Source organism: Drosophila pseudoobscura, chromosome 2, assembly GCF_009870125.1.
Source record: "Drosophila pseudoobscura strain MV-25-SWS-2005 chromosome 2, UCI_Dpse_MV25, whole genome shotgun sequence".
Taxonomy (NCBI): Eukaryota; Metazoa; Arthropoda; class Insecta; order Diptera; family Drosophilidae; genus Drosophila; species Drosophila pseudoobscura.
The window spans coordinates 6,019,781-6,039,690 of record NC_046679.1 but is presented as its reverse complement, the minus strand read 5'-3'; the positions used below and the strand labels follow the sequence as shown (position 1 = coordinate 6,039,690).

Below are 19,910 nucleotides of genomic sequence, written 5' to 3'. Positions count from 1 at the left end.
TGGATTTAATGGGATTTCAACATATTCATGCTGTATATTTGAGATTTGATTGCTCAAAAGATAATCTCATCTCGCGTATACTCGTATTTTTAAGTGTGCGCTTACCAAATCATCAAGTATCTCTACGAGTATATATATATGCATATGGATTACTCATACATATGCCTCACCAAAATCTGTAGAATATCGAAATATTCTTATACACAAAATGACCCGAAAGACAGTTGCTTCCTGCAATGGCAGCGCCAGCGCCATTTGGATGGGAATGTGGGATATGGATATGGGATGTTTACATGACTACGGGCGGTCCCTGGGCTCTCGGCAAGTGCACTTGAGGCGAGAGCATGGAGACACGAACAGTCGAACAGTCGAGCAGTCGAGGAGTGGTGGGGCTCTGGGCTCATTATGCATTCACGAACTGACATTGAAGTGGGCGCGACGCCCCATCGGATGGCAGAGTTCATGCGCGGCTAGGCTGCTAGGGTTACATGGCCCCTGCCCTGGGCTTTATTATTGGTATTAGTAACACATGATTACGCTTTATTGTAAACAAAAGCGCAGATAAACAGGCAAACACACGCACACCCACACCCACACCCTAATGATATGTTAATGCAGATGGCGCACACTGCGTATGAGTGCTGCCAATGAGATGGGGACGCCACTGCTGGGAGTGCTGCAAATGGGAGGAATAGGAATGGGATGCCCATGCTGTTTGTCTGTCAACGGCCTAGTCAAATAAACTTCATTCTGGCACTGGCACTGGCACTGGCACTGCCATTGCCGCTGGAATGTACTCCGACACTCCTCGCCACCAAGTGCGAATCAAATGGATAAATGGGGGGGGCCCCTGTTCGTTGGGGCTAATGAATGAGTTTTCAAGTGAAATGGTTAATTGACCGGCAATTTGGGGTGCTGTAATGACCTCGTACCTTGAGACATCCCATCCGCTGAATGCAGCCCAATCAAAGAAAAGCTGACCAGTCCCCTCCAACCAACCCCCCCAGGCTTACAGCGTCCAGGTCAGCTGTCGACACGCCGCAGCGTTTAAGTGTAATTTTCTTCTTATTCCATTGAAGCAGGTCCTTGGCAGCCAGGATAACTCACTGCAACGCACTGAGAAACTTCTTGGGCACCGTCAGACAGCAGTCTCTGGCTCGTTAAAAATTCACTTCAGCCGTTGCTTTCACTTCAGATAAACATAATGGCCGTTCATTTGCGCCGTCTCTGACTCCGTCTGGGTTCGGGGGGTCTGTGGACCTTGGGTCTGGGTACCTGGCCCACTCATACCATCCACCCAGCAGAAATTGCAAGAAAATGTTCTTTTCGAATCGAAGTCGAGCGCTCAGGACAATTGCGTACGTGTGCGCCAGGACGAAGCTGCAAGATGAAGGAAAGCCGAAGCGAAAAAAAAGGCACGGAGGAGGAACGGAACGACCCAAGGAACCAGAGAAAGAAAAGTGAATGTCGCATCTTCTCTGCCATGTAATTTGCTCTCTTGCCATGTGCTTCATCAGAAAGGAAATTGAAAATTGCTGCTAATAGCTGCCGACAGTGGAGTGGGTGTGGCCGATAGGCGTCGGGGTGGCCAACGAAAGAAATTCCTCGTATAATGATTATGAAAAAATAAAAGAGAAAAAAAAAGATAAAGAACTGCCACTAGGAAAAAGTAGGTGGAATTCATTTGAAAACCTAAATTGCTCAGCTTAGTGACGAAAAGCTAACGAGGCATCCACAACAGCATCTACAAGGCGGAAGGAGAGGAGAGGCAATGGTGCTTCACAGAGTTCTTTTACAGAAAATTGATGCTGATTTATGCATTAACTCAAATTCAAGTTAATTCATCTGTCGGATTGCCAATTGCCTGAACAGCTTCAGTCTTAAGCTTAGGGCCAAGAGGTCATTGAATCTGCTATGAATCGAAACCTTCATATAGATTGGACTTTCAGCTCCAAAACGATACATCATTGGAGCGATAATTGCTTCAGAAATCTTCTCTTTTAAATGGCAGAACCCATTTTCATTCCACATATGCTATTTTCACTGTACATTCACCTGGCATACACACCTTTTCTTGAGTCATAGCCTTCGCAGGGCAGAACAGAGTGTTTACACTATGCAATGAACACTTAAACAGACTTTAAGCGCTTTTATGACGGTCCAAATAAATTTGTGAAAACAAAAGATTAACGACTAAGTGAGTTTCAGGTGCTCAAAGACGCACTCTATCCCTGGAAATGTTCTGTGTAGTCGGTAAGGCTGTTTACTGTATACGACATTGATCAGTTTGTTTTATCTTCTCCATCCTTTCATCCAAAAAACACTTTTCGGTGCCAAATGCTGCTGGGGGGAAAAAAACAGATCCCACCATACGAGTACCAAGTGACTGTTTATCAATAGATCTTCAAGTGTTTTTCCGTTTTTCCGTCCGGCCTATTAGTAGCGCTCTGGCAACTGATAAGCCGACCCCCGACCCCACCACGGGGGCAATCTAACGCCTGCACAAGGAGCTGTGGATCCCAGTCCCATTGGGCGCTGTCTATGCGTTTTAATGGTCGAATATTACGAGTCGGCAGTTCCATTAAAAACGTTAATTAAGTTGCCTCAATGACGGTCGGGGCGATGGAGACTTGGACACATGTGCGTCCGTCCGTCTGGGCCGGCCGCACCGCAAGATTTTCATCCAAACAGCTCGCGAAACAGACTCTCGATAGTGCTATTTCTTGTTGGACTCAACTCAACATTTTGCCGAATCGAATGGCTGTCTATAAAACGAGTAGAAGAACGCGCTGAAACCGTTTTATGCATGCGGTAAAATTTGAAATTTTTTACCCGAAATTTGAACAATAAACAAAATCACAAAAACCAAAACATTTATCATTCAATTTCTACGCTATGCTCTGCTCTGCCATTCGGCTCCCCAAATCATTTAAATGATTTTTTATTTGAAGCTAAATAAGCAAAGGAGTGGCCACCGGGAAGGGAACGATCCGATCAGATCAGATCGGATCCAGTATTGCGCAAAGATTTCCACAGCTGCCTGCCGTCGGTCGGTCACGGAACGTACTTTTCGTTCGGATTGAGTTGGAAATGAAAAATAAAAATCAGAATTGAGGTGGGTGGCCATTTTGTTTTTGCCATGTTGGGAGGAAGGTGGGAAAACCGTGCGGCGGGGGGGTGGTGGGTAGCCTGTTAGTGTGCCATTGGACGGCGTTGATTTTGGTGGCGGTCAGCGGATGGATGAATGCCCGTGGGAGTGGGGGCATCAACAACTTGCGCAAATAGCACCATCATCAACAATTGGTATAATTTCATAGGCATCTGTCCGTGTCCGTGTTCGTGTTCGTGCTCTGTGGGATGGATTCCCATGAAATTTCCCCAGATTCGGGGACCGCACACAGTCACTGCTCGGTTTGGTTGGTTAATGAAAATCTGAACAACAATTAACTATAAATTAAACGCACAATTTTCAAAACAAAATAAACATAAATAGGCCAGAGCAGGGCATACACCGTACTTGGTCCGTGTGTTTTGTTTACAGAGGGGCGGGAAAACATTTCATTTACCTACCCAAAAAAAAAAACCAAAGCGATCCAGCCCCATCGCCATCGCCAGGCCGGCAACAAAGCAATTAGGCAATGTCGTTTGCTCTAATCCCCCCTTACTCGGAGCTCGTTCCCAGACCATCCCATAAAACAAAGAGCACAACTTCAATAACAAAGTCAGGCTGCACACCGAGGCGCTGTAGGGATACCCTATAATTGTATTATTTTCAACCTACAACTTTTGATACCGATGGGCTCTGAGAATTTATTGGCGTGGATCAGACACTCATTCGATTGTGCGAATTTCCAACCCTTAAGGAAGAGGGTATATATTGACTCTCTTCCTTTTTCGGGCTGTCTTTTACAGCTTAAATACCCCTCCTTCAGGCAGAGTATCAACTTTAGAGTTTAGTTGATGAATTTGTTGTGAAGTTATTCCTACCAAGAACTGTTAGGGCTAGGACTGTTGCATAAACAAACGCGCCACCAAAGCAACACGTGCAACAACAACAAGCCTTGGGCTGCCTGCAAATCGAAGTGTCAGTCGCAGTCGCAGTCGCAGTCGAAGCGAACCTCATCGGGCCCGATCCTCAGCTTCCTTTTATGGCGCACATGTGTGCAGCAGACGCAGCCGTCGATGTCGATGTCGACCGCGATCACGGTATCGATGGAGAAGGAGGCGAATGAGAATGGGTATGAGAGGATGGGAGACGCTGCAGCAAAGTGCATGGAAATGGACCCAAAAAAAAAAGAATGCACTGCATTTTATAATAAGTGAACATTTGGAACATTTTGTTTACACTTTAAGCTGTCGGGGTCGGTGGGAATGGTTTTTGCATTTGCTTTTGAATTTCACATTTCGCCATTAAATGCGCTCTCAGCGGCCCAATGGCTGCTTAAGAATGCAGGCCCCCAAAAATGTTTAAACAAATAGCGAATAATGCTAAAATTGTTTACCCAGTGTCCCAGTCTGTTAGGATCAGGGGCAGCTCCGCAGTAGCTCCGGTGACAGGCCATAGGCGACCGACTAATTGCAGTTCAAAGATTGCGCATACGCCACTTGCCCCGGCCCCTGCCTCTGCCGTGGACCTGCCGCCGTGACTAATTTCCATATTAATTACAAGGCAAACAAGCGACAACACAGACTGCCATTGGCTGCCAGGGCGGCCCCTTTTAAAAGGATTGCCGTCAAGTAGCTGACAGTCCGTACTCGCAGCAGCCAGGCATGTGTGTCATAAAAAAGGTTGCATAAACAAATCCGGAGGCGCAATCCGAGGCAATATAAACAAATTAGTGGCCAAGCCGCTGGGAGCAGGACGAACAAAAAAATACGCTCCCGACCACATGCAGTGTGCGCCCTCAACCCTTCAGATACTCGTAGTACGAAATCTGAAGCGTGCCATAAAAACGAAACTCCCACATAGCGCTCCTACTGATTGTTGCCACTCGTTACTGGCGAGACCGAAGCAGATACATAGATGGGGGTGAAAAAGGGGATATGTTCTGGTGGGTATAAGAAAAATGTACTGGAAGCAGTTCTTCGATAGGCAGTATTCGATGGTAGCAAAAAGTATGGCCTGCTATGGAGAAATGGGATATGTATTGCACAAAGTTTGGATAAAGGTTTAGGATATTCCCAAATAAATTAGTTATGCACCCTTTTTAAGCCCCTTGTTCCGACCATAATTGTCAGAAATAATTGCCTGTTGTATCATGGATGTACAGTCACCAGGCCAGAAGCTTGATCCTACTATTTGTATCGAAGACTTAAAGTCTGTACTGCGCTTTCCTACTTTACTTTTGCCCATCTTCTGACTTATGACAAGATAATTTGGACCGAGTGGAATACCTAAAAGATACATTCATATGTTTTTACTACATCCATTGCCAGAATACTTATTGACACAAGTAATTACAACTGTCAATCGGTTTTAGTGTCCCAAATTTGTCAAATGGCTGGCCTTTCAGACGAAGAATGTGTCCGAGAATGGTTGATCACCCTTTCCCCCATCCTTTGTTTTTTCAGTTGGCAGTCTCCAGTCGCAAGCCGCCAGTTGGCACGTTCAATGCCCCACTCGCACACATACTTACTCGCAGAAAGCCATCGGCACGGAAGGGCTGTGATGGGGGAAAGAGTGCTGGAGATCGGGGAAATTGCTTGCAAGCTGTAAGATGAGCAGAATTGTTGCCAGGCACGACCACGACACAGACAACGGCTCCTGCTGCCTCTGAAGTGGATGGGCATATATCAGTGATCCTACAAATGCCTTCGTCCTGGCTCCGGCCTAGTCCAAGGATCGCTTGGGCATCAGCTTGTGATTCTATTTGTTTGTTTGTTTATAAACATCGCCTCGTCGGTCCGTTAAAATTGTCGCCGACAAGCACTTGAGGCATGTCCTTGTTGTCGTCAGCCACCAACTGTGCTGCTAAGGACATGTCTATGTTCCCCTTCCCATACCCCAGCCTCATCCTCCTCGGAACGCAACATCCGATGATCTTTTGCAAAACTGCATGCCAAAGTGTGTGAAATCAAGGAATTCTACGAGTACTCGTATGTAAGTCAGTGGTTTGTGGGTCACAGCCTCGGCGCCCGCTCCGTTCCGTCCCGTCCTTTCTGACACATTGAAGCACTTCTATGTCGACATTGAGTGCTCGCCGTACTCGGTCATCATCAACGTTTTTGCAAGGCTTTGGCCACACGCATGGCCACTTCACTCTATCCGCTTGATCGCTGTCATTTCTGAAGAGTCCCAGTGTACGAGTGAGCAGCCCCCCCGCCGATTGAGACAAAATCAGGTCATGGGAATGGGAATTATCTTTCACCTTAGATTCCAAACAAGTGATTCCTCAAATTATCAAATTCTGCGGACCCTTATTGGCATCGTTGTACAGCATAGAAAGAACAAGGATTTCAAGATTAAGCTTCGAACATTTCGGAAACTCTGAATTGATGAAGATTTTCCTTAAGCTACATCTCTTATAAAAACAATACAATCATTATCATATTTCTTTTCATTTATGGTTTTATTTAACTTTCAGATACAGCTAAAACTTAGGACTACTAAAGCTATCTATCGTATTGGTTACACATAGAGACTAAAACACAACTTCTACAGCTATCACAATAACGTAACCCGCATTTCGGTTCGATCCGTTCTAGTCGATCTCCACGTTCTCATCCACATCCTCCGGCGCGGACTCCGGTCCACTCTCCATGCCCCCCATCACTTGGCCAGGACTCGGGCAGGGGGTGCGTTGAGGACGCACTGGCGACGACGAGGCCGAGGAGCCATTGACGAAACTTGAGGGCTGGCTTGGCGGCGGAATCGGCTGTGGCACCTTCGGGTGGGGGTAGAAGTAGGGAAAGGGCATCTGCATCTGGGGCAATGGCAATCCTCCGTAGGCCAGCTGCAGTTGATGGCGATAGATGTTGATCAGCGCCGGATCCAGGCCGTGCCCCGCACCCGGTGTCATATGAGCATAGGTGGTGCTGCCATCTTCCCGGACCAGCACCTGGACTGGCACGCGCTTTGTGGCACCCAGCATGGCGGCCTCGTGCTGCTGGATCTGCTTGCGCTTGGTCTTGTAGCGTCGGTTCTGGAACCAGATCTTCACCTGGGTCTCGGTGAGGCGCAGGGTCTTGGCCATTTCGCTGCGCTCCGGCCCGGAGAGATAGCGCTGCTGGGCGAAGCGACGCTCCAGCTCGAAGACCTGGGCATGGCTGAAGGCTGCGCGCGACCGTTTCTTGCGGCTGAGAGCACTGCCGTCGTGGGAGAGCGGCGAGGCGGAGGGTGAGCTGCTCAGTGGCGGCGGCGAGTCGCAGTCTGTGAATGGAGCAGGCAGAAAATGGTAGGGAAATTAGCACCAGGCGCACACGGCTGCCACAATGGACAATTGGAATTTCCATTAGAGCGAACAATGGGGCAGACTTACCGGAGTCGTTGCTGGTGCAGCGCCGCATGTCGAGCGGGGCGGACAGAGTGCTGCCAAAGTAGGCCAATTTGCGTTGCATGTAGTCCCCCCCGCTGGAGCCCGAGGCTGTTGCCTGGTGATGGTGATGGCTGTTGTGGTGATTGTTGTTGTCGAGCGCCGCAGCCGCCGCATAGTACTGCAAGTAGTTTGTCTGTCTCTGGCCGGGATTGGGCATGGTGGGGTCCTGCTTGTAGATGCTCAGATCTCGGCAGCAAAGCGGCGGCGACTTGGACGCAGATCGTTCCCGATCAAGGTTTTGCTTGGAGCTCCGGCTCTTGCCGCTGATGTCCGCCTCCGGTTCGGAGTCCAAGCTGGACACGCGATGCTTATCCGGATTGTGGCGCGTCAGTATGTCGTTGATGGAGAAGGGCGTTGTCAGAGTTTTGCTCAGACCCGCCATGGAGGCCCCCACACTTGCACTTTCCATATTCAACATTCTCGATTATGCTCTGTCTTGCGGCACTTGTGCACTTGTTCACTCCGGATCTCTGTTTGGTACGGACCGATTCGGTTCGGGGCTGTTCGGGTGTTCACGTCTCGAAGGCTGCGCTGCGAATGTGCTCGAGTTGGCCGCTCCGTGCATTCTTTAAATAGCAGCCCCGATGATCCCTAGCGAGAGAATCACTCGGATTCACGGAGTGGAAATACGCCTCACGCCTCAAGTGGGCTCGCCTCCAGCTGGCACTCTGGTGGTGGATTTGGCTCCCGTCCGAGCTCGACGCTGCCCATTGGTGGATGCGCAGGCGGCAGCCAAGGGTATTTGAGTTCCTCTCAAGAGCATAAACAAAAAGATTTTTGTCGTAAAATGGTCACGTTACTTGGTAGTGCGCCTTAGTTTCAGGAGTGCATACATCCTGTTTACGTATGCGAGTGTTGGGTATTGTTTATAGCATTGCTAACTATTCTCCCATTGCATTTGGTTTTTGGGTACAGTACCCGTACCCCCAGAAGTGATGTCAAGTGAACTCAACATTTGGCTTGATTTGTTTGGGCTACGCATTTGTTTGGATTGGGAATAATTTGGAAAATTCTGGGGTTACCATAAAGGCATACCCGGGAGCATAAGTAGGTTAGTTAGGTAATGGATTTACGTGGAAATTTAAACAAAGACCCACCGAAATTTAAATGGATTTTAAAATAGAAAAACATTATCGTGTGAAGGAGGAAACTGCAAGAGGTCTTCGAGTTTATCTGAGTTTCAAATCCGAGTAGGGATTGCTGCTGGCATAAGAAATGAAGCATACTTCCCGGGAAGTTGGTCCCCAAACAAACTTTTTTATATGTCACATATTTCGATGAGACTTTTATATGTAGTTGGGATTTTTAAAATTCTTTTCGTCATGGCTATTCTCTTCTTAGAAAAAGAATTTAAAAGAACCCTTACTAAAAATGCAGTATTTTAGAAATACAATATTACCTTTTTTCAATGGTAAATCTTAAGATGTTAGGCGTCCCTCCAACTTGACTTCGTGACCCACAAGTGTTATTGTATTAATCCATAGGAATCTCGATTTCCATTGGCTGCTTCGAATGTGGAAGAGCTCTTCGGCGCTGATTGGATGTCTGCCGCAATATGGCTGCGCACTCATCCGACCACACTCACTCATCCACTCTCACTCGGAACGAGAGAGATGCGATGCGATGCTGGGAACGAGGACGGGAAACAATGGGCCCAAACACATGTTCGCCATGGGGGTGTTTTGTGCAGGCAGTCGGTTCTCCGTTTCCGATTGTCGACTCTACTCTGGCCGTACGGTTGTTCTCTGCTTCTCTGCTACACTTCACACCTTCGGGCTATAATCTTTTTATTGCCAATTCAATGGCTCTTAATGCCACGGGCGCAGAAGTCAAGCCAACAATAGAGGCGGCTTGAGGGGCAAAGGGAGAGCTTGGCTATTTTGCGGTCAGATTTGAGTAACGTAACCGTAGCCGTAACCAATTCGAGTGTGCACCAAGTGCGGTAGTAGGAACTGGCACTCGTTATACATTTTCAACTGAATGGGTTTCAATAATACTCGAGTAATTAGTATATAATGATGCTTGTGGCCGGCGCACGCGTCCTTTTCCGGCCCGGGCTCTGAGATCTGTTTGAATGTGCATATATTCGGTACTATGTAATTCTGTTGGTTGCCTTGTTGCTTTGATTGCTGATGCGATTACCCATGAATGTCGCAGGTATTCAATTACATAAATGGGGGAGAGAGTATCGGGGACATTTATACTCCTGCCTCTGTCCATGATGAATTGGCGTTTTCAATTAAATCCGACAGTTTCTTGTTTGATTTCGAAATGTCTGCCACCATCCCTTCGAGTCCGCGCCTCGGCCACTGGTTTGTTGTTCTTGTGGTATTAAATTCGATTTAATGGTTTATCAAAAACCACTTCAAATGTTTGTTCTGCCCTGCTTTTCATTATCATTCATTGCAGTGAAACCCGATCCGGCTGAGGTATTTCGATGCTGAGTTTGGACAAGTGTTTCCTAAGTATTCAATCAATGGTTCCATGGGTTTGTAGTTCCTCATTGGCTGCTTGTTTTAAAGCTGTTTACTAAAGTTATATTGTCAATAAATAGACTGTGGGGGAAGTATGGGTACCACATAGGGTTTGATGTGCTCCGAATATCGAGGAAGGGGAGCGATTTTATGTATTAATAGCAGCATTTAAAAGTTTCTTGGGATTGCCATAGTTATTCACAATAAAATTTCTTTTGTTTTTGTTCCTATTTTTATTTCATTTATTGACTCGAAAAATATAGAATTACGCGAGAAATTCTAAACAACACTCCCGCGCCAGAGCTCTTATATAAATGTAATATATAAAAATACAAATTATAAGAGTGATAGTGGCGCCGCCATTTCCTCGAATATACTTCACAAAAAAGACAAGCGAGCACTAGGTGGCGGTAGAGCTAAATATCATGAAAAATACATGTAGTACCAACAGATGACGCTGATGTAGTTGTAGTAAAACTTATATGAAATCAAGCTCAGAATTTTGTTCGTTTGTTCAATAACCTTTTTCTATAAAACTACTCTTAAAAATGGGCCAATCCTTTAGAAAATGGAGTAGTATAGCCTGATTATTCTGTATATTTCAGAAAAGCCGAGTTCAAGCAGGATACTCTCTATCTACTTCCAGTACGAATTCATCCGGAAAAGTATAATATTCGTACATGACGGAGCTCAAGCGAACTGTGACCACTGTCTGCTCGAAACACCGACGGAAGTAAAGCCGAAGTAATCCAATCCCTGGATGAGGGCGCAGCGAGGTCCACTTCTATATATGTAATTCTTTAATATCATGGCACCACAGAACCAATGCCTTGCAATATCAACCCAACGTACTGCAATGCAATACAACAGTCGTATCCGTATGACACATACACAGAAAAAAAAACAAACAAATGCATATATATTTTTGAATAATTAAAACCGATGTAACCTACTACAGGTAAATACCCAAATATATATTGATTTCAAGAAAATGATTTATTCATTTGGTACATCAACAAAAATTACATGATGTAACGAAATTGTATCCATTTCAAAGAGCGACCTGACCTGATTATTAGAAATTATATTTTTTGATAGCCTGATAGTGCACCTTGAAAATCAATAATATGATGAAAGAATATGTCAATATTTTAAGTAGCTTTCATTAGTTCGCCCCTAATTTGAAAGCAAATACTATTTTTGCGCCTTACACCAGCTCGATCTATTGCATGCATTTGAACCACAATCTTGTAGCGCCCAGTGCGTATTGGTACATCTAAGGGGAATTTCATATCTAGGAGATACGTTTCCAGAGTCAGCGTAGTCTGAAACGGAAATGGAAAATAGAAGCATATAATTTTGCATAAATAGCCATAGGAAACTGTCCTTACACCGAAGTTGACACATTGGTCTTTCACATCTTCCATGTTGGTTGCGTGCGAAGTCCAGTACATTTGCCAAAATTGGTTCTCTTCATACATGCTCTTGCAGAAGTCCCTTACCAACATATTGATAACGGTTTGCTGCCAAGAGCCACGATCGAAGTAAAATAAGCTGACAGCACCCTAAAGTAAGATTAAGTACGACTTTTTCTCGCTTAGAATCTGTATTATCTATTACCTCAATGCGATCTGTTGGGTCGACCTTCCACGTAGACGTCATGTTTCCAGACACGATTACTCCCTCCTCAATCATTTCTAAGCCCAAGTCGGTAAAATCCCAAAATCCAGACATATTGAGATAGCCTTTAGGCTTACCCGTACACTCGGTGAATACTTTCTCATCCTCAAGCAAAAGTTCATAAACAACTCCCATCGAATAGTGTAAAACTATCAGCAGGATCAGGATCCGACATAGTAGTTTACGACACATCTTAACTTTTATTTCCGAATGGTTTACAGGTTCGATGGAGGTCGCTTTTATAGCCAGAACTTTGTGGCGTTATGGGAATAGCAAATCTACGATCTACGAGAATCGGTGCATTACATGTTCGTTCCCGATTAGATGCAATCTATGGAAATAATTAGCGAAGGGCGTAAGTGTTATAGTTATCGTGTAACTGTCATCAATATTTACTGTGTAATATTATGAACACTTTCACACTATCTTAGATCATTTTCCAGCTGAGCACGACAAGTTCCAACACTGTTAATAAATACCCAGAGAAGTCCTGGACTTGCTGCTCATATCTCATTTCTACCTCCCACAAGTTAGAGTCCGTATATGTACTCATAAATCTCATTGGCGTATCAAATCATTACAACTAAACGTTACTACCTCTTTTAGCTTATACCCAAAAATATCCAATTAATTTGTTAACCTGAAAATAGTTCACGAAGCCACCCAAATTGAAAATGAGGAATCTAATCAAGCAACCGATGCTTGAGATTGTTTACAGGTGCCCTAAGTAGATCAGGATGTGCGGATGAGGGCGAACGGAACTCGAATTTCATTAGCCGCATGGGTATGTTTTTTCAGCCGAACCGAAAGGAGATATCAACGCCATGGGATTATTAGCTTACGCGGATTGGATTCGGTTCCTTGAGTGCCGTTTTCCACACGCCATAAATCAAACGCTCGAAAATGCTGCTGCTCGGATTCCAAATGCAATTACTCAATTAATTTGAATATAATTGTCACAATTTTTCCACTTGAAAGCCGCACAAAGCCATAAACTGATGGATATAAAACAGAAATACAAACAGAGCCCCAAGCCCAGACGAGTGACGGCGGGGCAAATGTAAAACGAGATCGCAATTTTTATGGGGCACATCAAATGGAAATGTATAACAATGACTCGATGGATTTTCTGATAAAATGTCAAAGGCTTTAATGGAGAAACTGCCACAGCCACAGCCAGAGACACAACCGCAGCCATTCCGACATCCACTTGACATCGCTGGCTGTGGATCTGGGAGTAAAAGGAAAGCATATTGAAGAAAATTACGCAATCGTCGCAGGGGCGGCAACATTCAAAGGGTGCGGAAATGGGAAATCGTTTGGGGCCCCAGAATACGCCAATTGTTGATGCTATTGTTGCTCTTTCATATTGTTTATTTATTGTTGTTAATAAATCTTAATTTGCTTACCTTACTCTCACTTTGGCGGCTTGGCACATAGCCAGGAGGAAATGCAAATGATGACAGTGAAAGCAGTGGAGAGAGCCATCGATTGGGGTCGGAGAAAGAGGAGGCACAGCTGTGACTGCGACTGCGACTCCGAGAGTCGGCTTGTATCGGCTTTGATCCTTTGACGGGACATGAATTAAACGGCGCTACAATGCGAGCAGCGCAGCATACTCCGACGTCGGGGTTTATCCTGGCCTGCTTATCGGCGAACGACCCGATCCTTCGTGTGATATATGGGAATGACAAATTCTCCACTTGAGTTCCCCCGGCGGTTGCGTAGGTCTAGACTCCAGACTATAGACCGTCGACTCGACTCTATGAAGGAGCACACGACGAGTCGCCGCAACATTGCCGCCGACATTGTAAGACGAAACCTTAATTGTTTCGGGGCCGCAGATTCCGATTTCCTTCGCCCCAGGGCCTGGTCAGTGTGGTCCATTAGGCAATGTTTAGCGGCACTTGACATGCATTATCCTGGGATAATGCTATATGGGGCAAGGCTGGCCTTGGAGGCGTTTTGTTTGCCACTCCACGAGCAACTCCCTGTCCTGTGTGGCGTCTTCTGTCCCAAGGGGGCCTAATTTAACCCTCATCCGACTACTGTCGAGTATATCTAATGCGTGATCACTGTGATTGACACCCAAACTCAGAGTTCACCCCACAACCGAGCAGCAGAGCTAACCCCAGAAGCTCTGGCTGTCAGAAAGGCTGAAACTCAAACCCCCGTCGACTCCACTCCACTCCCCGAAAAGTGTGATCAGCTGCACTTGTTGGTCTGGCCTGTGGCCTCCCATTCACCCCTCAGGCCCTCAATCTCGCTGCCCTGTGGCATGTGTTTGCGGAGTAATTGATATGCCACAACACAGGGGAAACACCATTGCACCAACAGAGCACTGCGGCAGGGGCAGCGACAGCGGCTGCGGCTTCGGCTGTGGCCCCAACACCACACACTCCATGAAATATTAGCCTTTGCCCTGCTGGCTGTCATAAAATGCTGAGGAGTTCTTCTGTACGAGACGAGTATCTGTATCTTTGGATATAGGAAAACATTTTACAGTTGCATTGCTGCCACTTAAACGTTTCATAAATGCAACCTTTGTAGTGTCTGCCGCCGACGCACCCGCTCCGCTCCCTCTGCCCGGGCACCCCTTTGGCCATGCCAAAAGTAGAAAAGGGAAAACATTTCCAGAATTAAAACGGAAATTGTTTTGTTTTGCTTTTCCTTTTCATTTTTCATAAAACAAAACTGATCGTACGTATCGATAAAAATTGATTTATGCGGCGATCGGCAACAATTATACGCAGATGCGGTGCCTAATGGATCGACGGATCGATGGATTGGTGGCCGCCGATCGAAAGTTGTTCATAAAGATATAAATACGAGTACTCGCAGAACGAATGGGGAGTACTTCTGGAGCCCAGACTCCATGTTCCATCTCATGTGACAGATGAGGAATCCAACAAGAAAGTGATGGATGGAAAAGAAAAGCGAGTTGGAAAAGCTAATATCGGGGCATAAGAAATTCTATTCGAGGAGAGAGAGTTCCAGGAGTATTCGTTTGTCCTTCTGCAGTATCTTTCGAAATATCCAAAATATCAACAATTATTAGTTTGTCTTAAACTTTATTTATTGTCCGATATATACATAAAACAAGGTACTAGAGCTATGAGGCATTTTCTTTAGGCTACAACATAGATTCTGCGTTAAATTGCAATAAATTAAGAGCACCATCCCATCTTCCTGCCCCTCAGCTATTGGAGGTGTGGCAACTGCTGCTGTTGGTGATGTTGCTGCTGGGAGTGCTGGACTGTGGGTGGCCACATCATATGATTGGGCATGGGCGGTGGGAGCGATGTGGGAGAGTGCAGTGGTTCCGCCTTGAGCTTGAGATGCTTGGCAATGCCCTCACAATCGATGTCGCCCCGCTTCGACTTGTAGCGACGATTCTGGAACCAGATCTTCACCTGCGTGGCCGACAGATTTAGCTTCTGGGCAATTATCTCACGCTCAGATCCCGTCAGATACTTCTTCAGCCGAAAACGACACTCCAACTCCAAGACCTGGGCCTGAGAGAAGAGCACCCGAGGCTTGCGTTTCATTCGGGGCTTGCTGGATCCATTGCTGTTGATGCTGCTGCTGTGATTGCTGCCACTGCCACTGTTCTTGCGCAGCTCGGAACGCGAAGAGGTCACCTGGCTGTTGTCCTCTGTGGAGGTAAACAAAAGTTAGATCCGCGATCTAAAGCTGGACTACTTATCTAGGACTACTTACTTCTTTTAGCGCCCTCGTCCGTGCTGTGAATGCTCCGCAGCGAGGCCGAATTGCTGACCGTCTCCAGGAGTCTCTGCGAGAGCGGATTGCCGCATAGTTTCTGCGCCGGCGCAAGGCTCTCCACCTCGGCGGAGCTGTTCAGGTCCAGGGTGGGGGAGGGCGTGACATACGGCGTGGGTATGTACTCGCTCTTGATGGTGACGGCCGGTGAGTGCTGCGGATAGGCATCCCCGGCTCCGGCATAGTTGTAGTTGTATGTGGCGGGACTTTGATAGGACGGGGCCGTGGCTCCGGCGTAGAACTGCGTGGCGGACATGTTGTAGGCCGAGGCGGCTGGCTGGAAACTCTGGTGCGGATGTCCATGGTGATGCTGGAACATGTGGGCGGGCATGCCATAGTCCTGATAGCTGCCGTACAACTGATGGTGGCCGTGGGGCGGGGGCGGCAATAGTGGCGACAGCGACGACGATGTGGTGGCATCCTCCTGATGCTCGACCAGATGATGGTGCAGTTGCTGCTGCGACGCCGCTGGCAGATCCTGTTGCTGTTGCTGGTACTGATGCGGATGCTGGTGAAGATGCTGCTGGTACTCGCCGGCGCCATAGAACGCCGAAGCTGCCGCGGCACTGTTGGTCAAAGCAAAGAGAGAGCGAAAGAGATGGGAGGCTGGTTAGTTTCGGATCTGGCTATGCATGCCACATGTTGCATCACACCGGACACAGCAAGAGCTTGGTGCAGGGAAAGCGAGCGCCCGGGCCATTTGCGTACTTCCTGCTGTCGCGACAGGACCCTTGGTGACATCATTTCATGCCTCATCAGAATTAAGGACGCCCCAGCGCGGTCGGCACCGGACACACATGCGAATCACATATGTTGGCCAGCCCCAGCCCCGAGGACGACGACGACGACCACACTCCGAGCGGCTTCAGGCAGTCGGACAGGACCTCAGGCCTCAGACCTCGGGCCGGACCTTGTTTTTCCTATTGTTACAACTTTGCGAGTGTGTGTGTGTGTGTGTGGGTACGTCTTGGTATTCGACAGAGAGAGAGAGAGAGAGAGGCCTCTTGCCTCTTGCCTCTTGCCTCTTGCCTCTTGTACAAATAACGATGATTTGTCAAAGACAAACTCCTGCTCTTCTGCTCTACGAATACGTGAAGGACGGACCCTAGATCCTATTTGCAATTCATGCTTTCGATGTGTTTTCATAGGATTTCTTCTGCCGAGGCTCGGTCTCGACAGAAGGTTATCAAAACATTATCTTTCAAAGGAAAATTGCTGGAAATTAATTTTCCTATGGAGCCTTACTAAATAAAAATAAATAAATGCAAAAATCAATGGGAATGGGAAATGGGAACTGGTTGTCTTTAAAAATAGTTGCTGACAGGTAGATGTTTGACTGATAATAAGGAAATCTTGAAGAAAAATAAGTACGGAAATTCTTTAACAATTTCCTTGCCGTCTACAAAATGCGTAACAAAGTCGGGTACAAAATAGGTATTTCATGTCTGATTTCTTTTAAAACAAGATAACCAAAGACAATTATAAATAATTATAAGACTCTTTCAGTATAATAAAATCCTAGATCTCGGTTATAAGTATATGAATATCTCAACTGTTCCTAATCCTAACAAATTGTCGGAGAAAAGATTCTTTCTAGGATATATATTTGAAGAATAAGCTCACCTGTCAAGATGCCCATAGGCGCCTTCGTATGCCTCCGTTTGATTGACCATATTCAATATATCCTTGACTGAAAATGGGGTGGTGTTCAGGGCATCCGCATTGGTCAGACTGCCAGGACTAGGCGACTGATTGTAGTCGTAATAGCCGCCGGATTGTGGCACCTGTGCTTGCTGCTGATGATGTTGCAACATTTTACGAGTTTTGTTGGATCACTTGAGCACTTGAGAGGAGGCACTTTCAATTTAAATAAATACAACAATTTGCCAAATTGCACTTGAACTTGCGACACTTGAATGCGACTGCCACTGCGACTATGAGCGCGCGATAGTGTGGGTAGGACTCGAATAGCCGAATAGCGATGAGGATGAGTATGTGGCGGCACGCATCCGCACCCCTTGCAGCCGTATTGGAACTGAATGTCGTTCTCGTTGCCCGTAACCGTGCCCCGAAGTGCCGTTCCGATGCGCACTCGACTGTGTCTGCAATTTGTCAGCCTCAGCTCGGTTCTTTCTCCTTTGGCTGAAAGAGAACAGAACGAACTGGCGCCGCATACACACACATACACGTTGCACACCCACCCCGGACCATAAGCAAGGCGTGTGTAGTGGTCTCGGGCGGAAAAATGGCTGCCACGCGAGCCAATCACAGCAGAGCACATGTACTCTATCTCGTTCCTTCTTCTGTGCGTGAGTCGTCTGGGGTAAGAAAAAAATGTGTGCGGATAGGAATTAGCGCATACCACTAAGAGTAATAATACATTTTCCTACTTTTGTATGCACAGTTTATGGTTAGCTATAATAAATGTATTATTATTTATCAATATTAGATAACTCCTCAGGACTTTCCTGCTCCCTTTGTCCAATGTACCTTTCCATCAGCTTTGATTGCTGTCTCCTTCACAGCCACTTCCAACGTCACGAAAATATTCATCTTCCCTTCGATGTTGTTGTTTTAGTTTAGTTGTTTGTTCGCAGCCACTTTATGCAGATTCCGTTTCGCTACTTGAGCTTAAGTATCCGTATTTATTATTGTAAAGTCCTTAAGTTTTATAGTCCCCACCCCCCACGTATAAACTGTGTGTCGCAACTGGTTGTGTGTGTCAAGTGGCGCTCAAGTGCAGATTTTCGCACACTTGATTTGATGAGTGTACTAAGCACACAGAACAGAACATATTTATGATTGTATGTTTGCAGGGATGGCTTGATATTCATTTCAAGTATGAGGATAAATACATTATTTGTTTTTATTTAAACAGCAACGAACTTAAAAAGGTAACTAGAGTAGGGAAATAGATATATTGTCAATCTCAAAAATTTAGTTATAACTAGTTATACAAAATTTAAAATAAAATGCCTAATAGTCCAACCAATTTTTTATTTGTCATAGAATAAAGTGAAATTAATAATAGCCCCTATTGAGGCAGAATTTAATTTAAATATTTAATTCGCATTATACATGAAATGCTTGAAATGTTATTTGAATTTGACAGCAATTTACGTATCGATGATTTTACTGTGAATTTTACCGCGATGGACGATGGGCGACATTCTGATACCCTAAGGAAAAGGATATTATAGAATTGAGAGAATGTTTGTCATCTAATGCACCAATAAAGGCCAAAACTAGTCAGTTTCTGTTTTAAAGGTATTTTAACGATACTTTGAAGGTTTTGGTCTTCTTACGGAAACCAAGAATGGGTATCGGGTTTGAGATATATTTACCAGACCCTAATAATATGCATTAATATGTTTAAGACATAACAATCTGAGATAATTTCTTAACTAATGACGTTTTAAAACAGTTTATTCATATTATATGAACCAAATAGGGTATACCTATACCTATTGATTCATCAATCGTATAAAATTATGATGGCATGGCTAAATGTTCTATATAGCTGATATTCGAAGGAAGATCAAAATTGAGGGATTCGTCGTATTTGTTGCATCGGTAATGGGCCGGTTGACAGCATTTAAATCCTTGTCGCTCACATTCAAAAAAGTTAGATTTGGCGCGCACCAATCGGTTTATTTTGTATATTTCGGTGCTGTTCTGAGGGTCATACTGTAGAAATACTGGTTTTCGCCGCGCTCCCATGGTATTTTTGTCCATTTTCTTCAATCTATTAATTTAATTTTCAAAGTTATATAGAAATCCAATAAAAGCAAGTATTTCGAATAGGTCAATCATGTATAGAATTGATTCATCGATCGTAGAAAATTAAGTGGGCATGGCTAAATATTCCATATAGATAGTATTATTCAATGGAACAAAGAATTGGTCGTTTTTTGAATCGAATTTGATTTCGCCGCAGTTCGCCGCAGTTCGCCGCCGTTCGCTTTAGCGACTCTTTTTTGGTTGGACTTTTTCGTTTAACCCTGTTTTTTCAATAAATACAATAAAAGCAAGGATTAAAAGCTACCCAATCTTGTAGAAAATTTATTCATCAATGGGATAAAATTATGTGGGCAGCGCTGAGGGTTATATTTAATTAGTTATATTCCACGGAAGATAAAAAACGAGGAATATGTAAAAAGAACTTCAATTCGTCAGTATATTCACGGTATATTTTTAAAATGAGACCGTATATTTTGGTATATTTTTGAGGTATATCTTATCGATAAATCCGCGGTCACACTTTTTTTCCAGCGCGCTCCCTGTCAATTTCATCAATCATATAGAAATCCAATAAATGCAAGTATTTCGAGCAGGTCAATCATGTATAGAATTGATTCATCAATCGTACAAAATTGAGTGGGCATGGCTAAATGTGCTATATATATAGTAATATTCCACGGAAGATCAAAATCGAGGAATA

General features: G+C 45.3%; 3 protein-coding genes and 1 long non-coding RNA gene across 5 annotated transcripts; 1 reads left to right on the top strand and 3 right to left on the bottom strand.

The window, feature by feature from the left end:
- Window positions 1-6,548: 6,548 nt before the first annotated feature.
- Window positions 6,549-8,866, bottom strand: bap (NK3 homeobox bagpipe). The gene is made up of 2 exons (XM_033376578.1): window positions 7,479-8,866; window positions 6,549-7,369 (listed from the first exon to the last, which is right to left on the bottom strand). The coding sequence occupies exons 1-2, from the start codon at window positions 7,951-7,953 to the stop codon at window positions 6,702-6,704; spliced, it is 1,143 nt and encodes a 380-aa protein (XP_033232469.1). The 5' UTR covers window positions 7,954-8,866; the 3' UTR covers window positions 6,549-6,701.
- Window positions 8,867-9,518: 652 nt separating this feature from the next.
- On the top strand, window positions 9,519-10,239 carry LOC26533445 (uncharacterized). Of its 2 annotated transcripts, none has more exons than XR_001451601.2 (2): window positions 9,519-9,863; window positions 9,945-10,239. It is a non-coding gene; the product is annotated as an uncharacterized lncRNA (long non-coding RNA). The 2 variants fall into 2 exon arrangements; XR_001451600.2 differs by having other exon boundaries at window positions 9,520-9,847.
- Window positions 10,240-10,986: 747 nt separating this feature from the next.
- On the bottom strand, window positions 10,987-11,903 carry LOC6896947 (uncharacterized). Its single transcript, XM_002137096.3, has 3 exons — window positions 11,630-11,903; window positions 11,401-11,574; window positions 10,987-11,334 (listed from the first exon to the last, which is right to left on the bottom strand). Exons 1-3 carry the CDS (start codon window positions 11,879-11,881, stop codon window positions 11,161-11,163), a joined length of 600 nt encoding a protein of 199 aa, XP_002137132.2. The 5' UTR covers window positions 11,882-11,903; the 3' UTR covers window positions 10,987-11,160.
- Window positions 11,904-14,744: 2,841 nt separating this feature from the next.
- Window positions 14,745-17,610, bottom strand: tin (tinman). Its single transcript, XM_001358027.4, has 3 exons — window positions 17,093-17,610; window positions 15,410-16,035; window positions 14,745-15,344 (listed from the first exon to the last, which is right to left on the bottom strand). The coding sequence occupies exons 1-3, from the start codon at window positions 17,281-17,283 to the stop codon at window positions 14,890-14,892; spliced, it is 1,272 nt and encodes a 423-aa protein (XP_001358064.3). The 5' UTR covers window positions 17,284-17,610; the 3' UTR covers window positions 14,745-14,889.
- Between the last annotated feature and the right edge of the window lie 2,300 nt (window positions 17,611-19,910).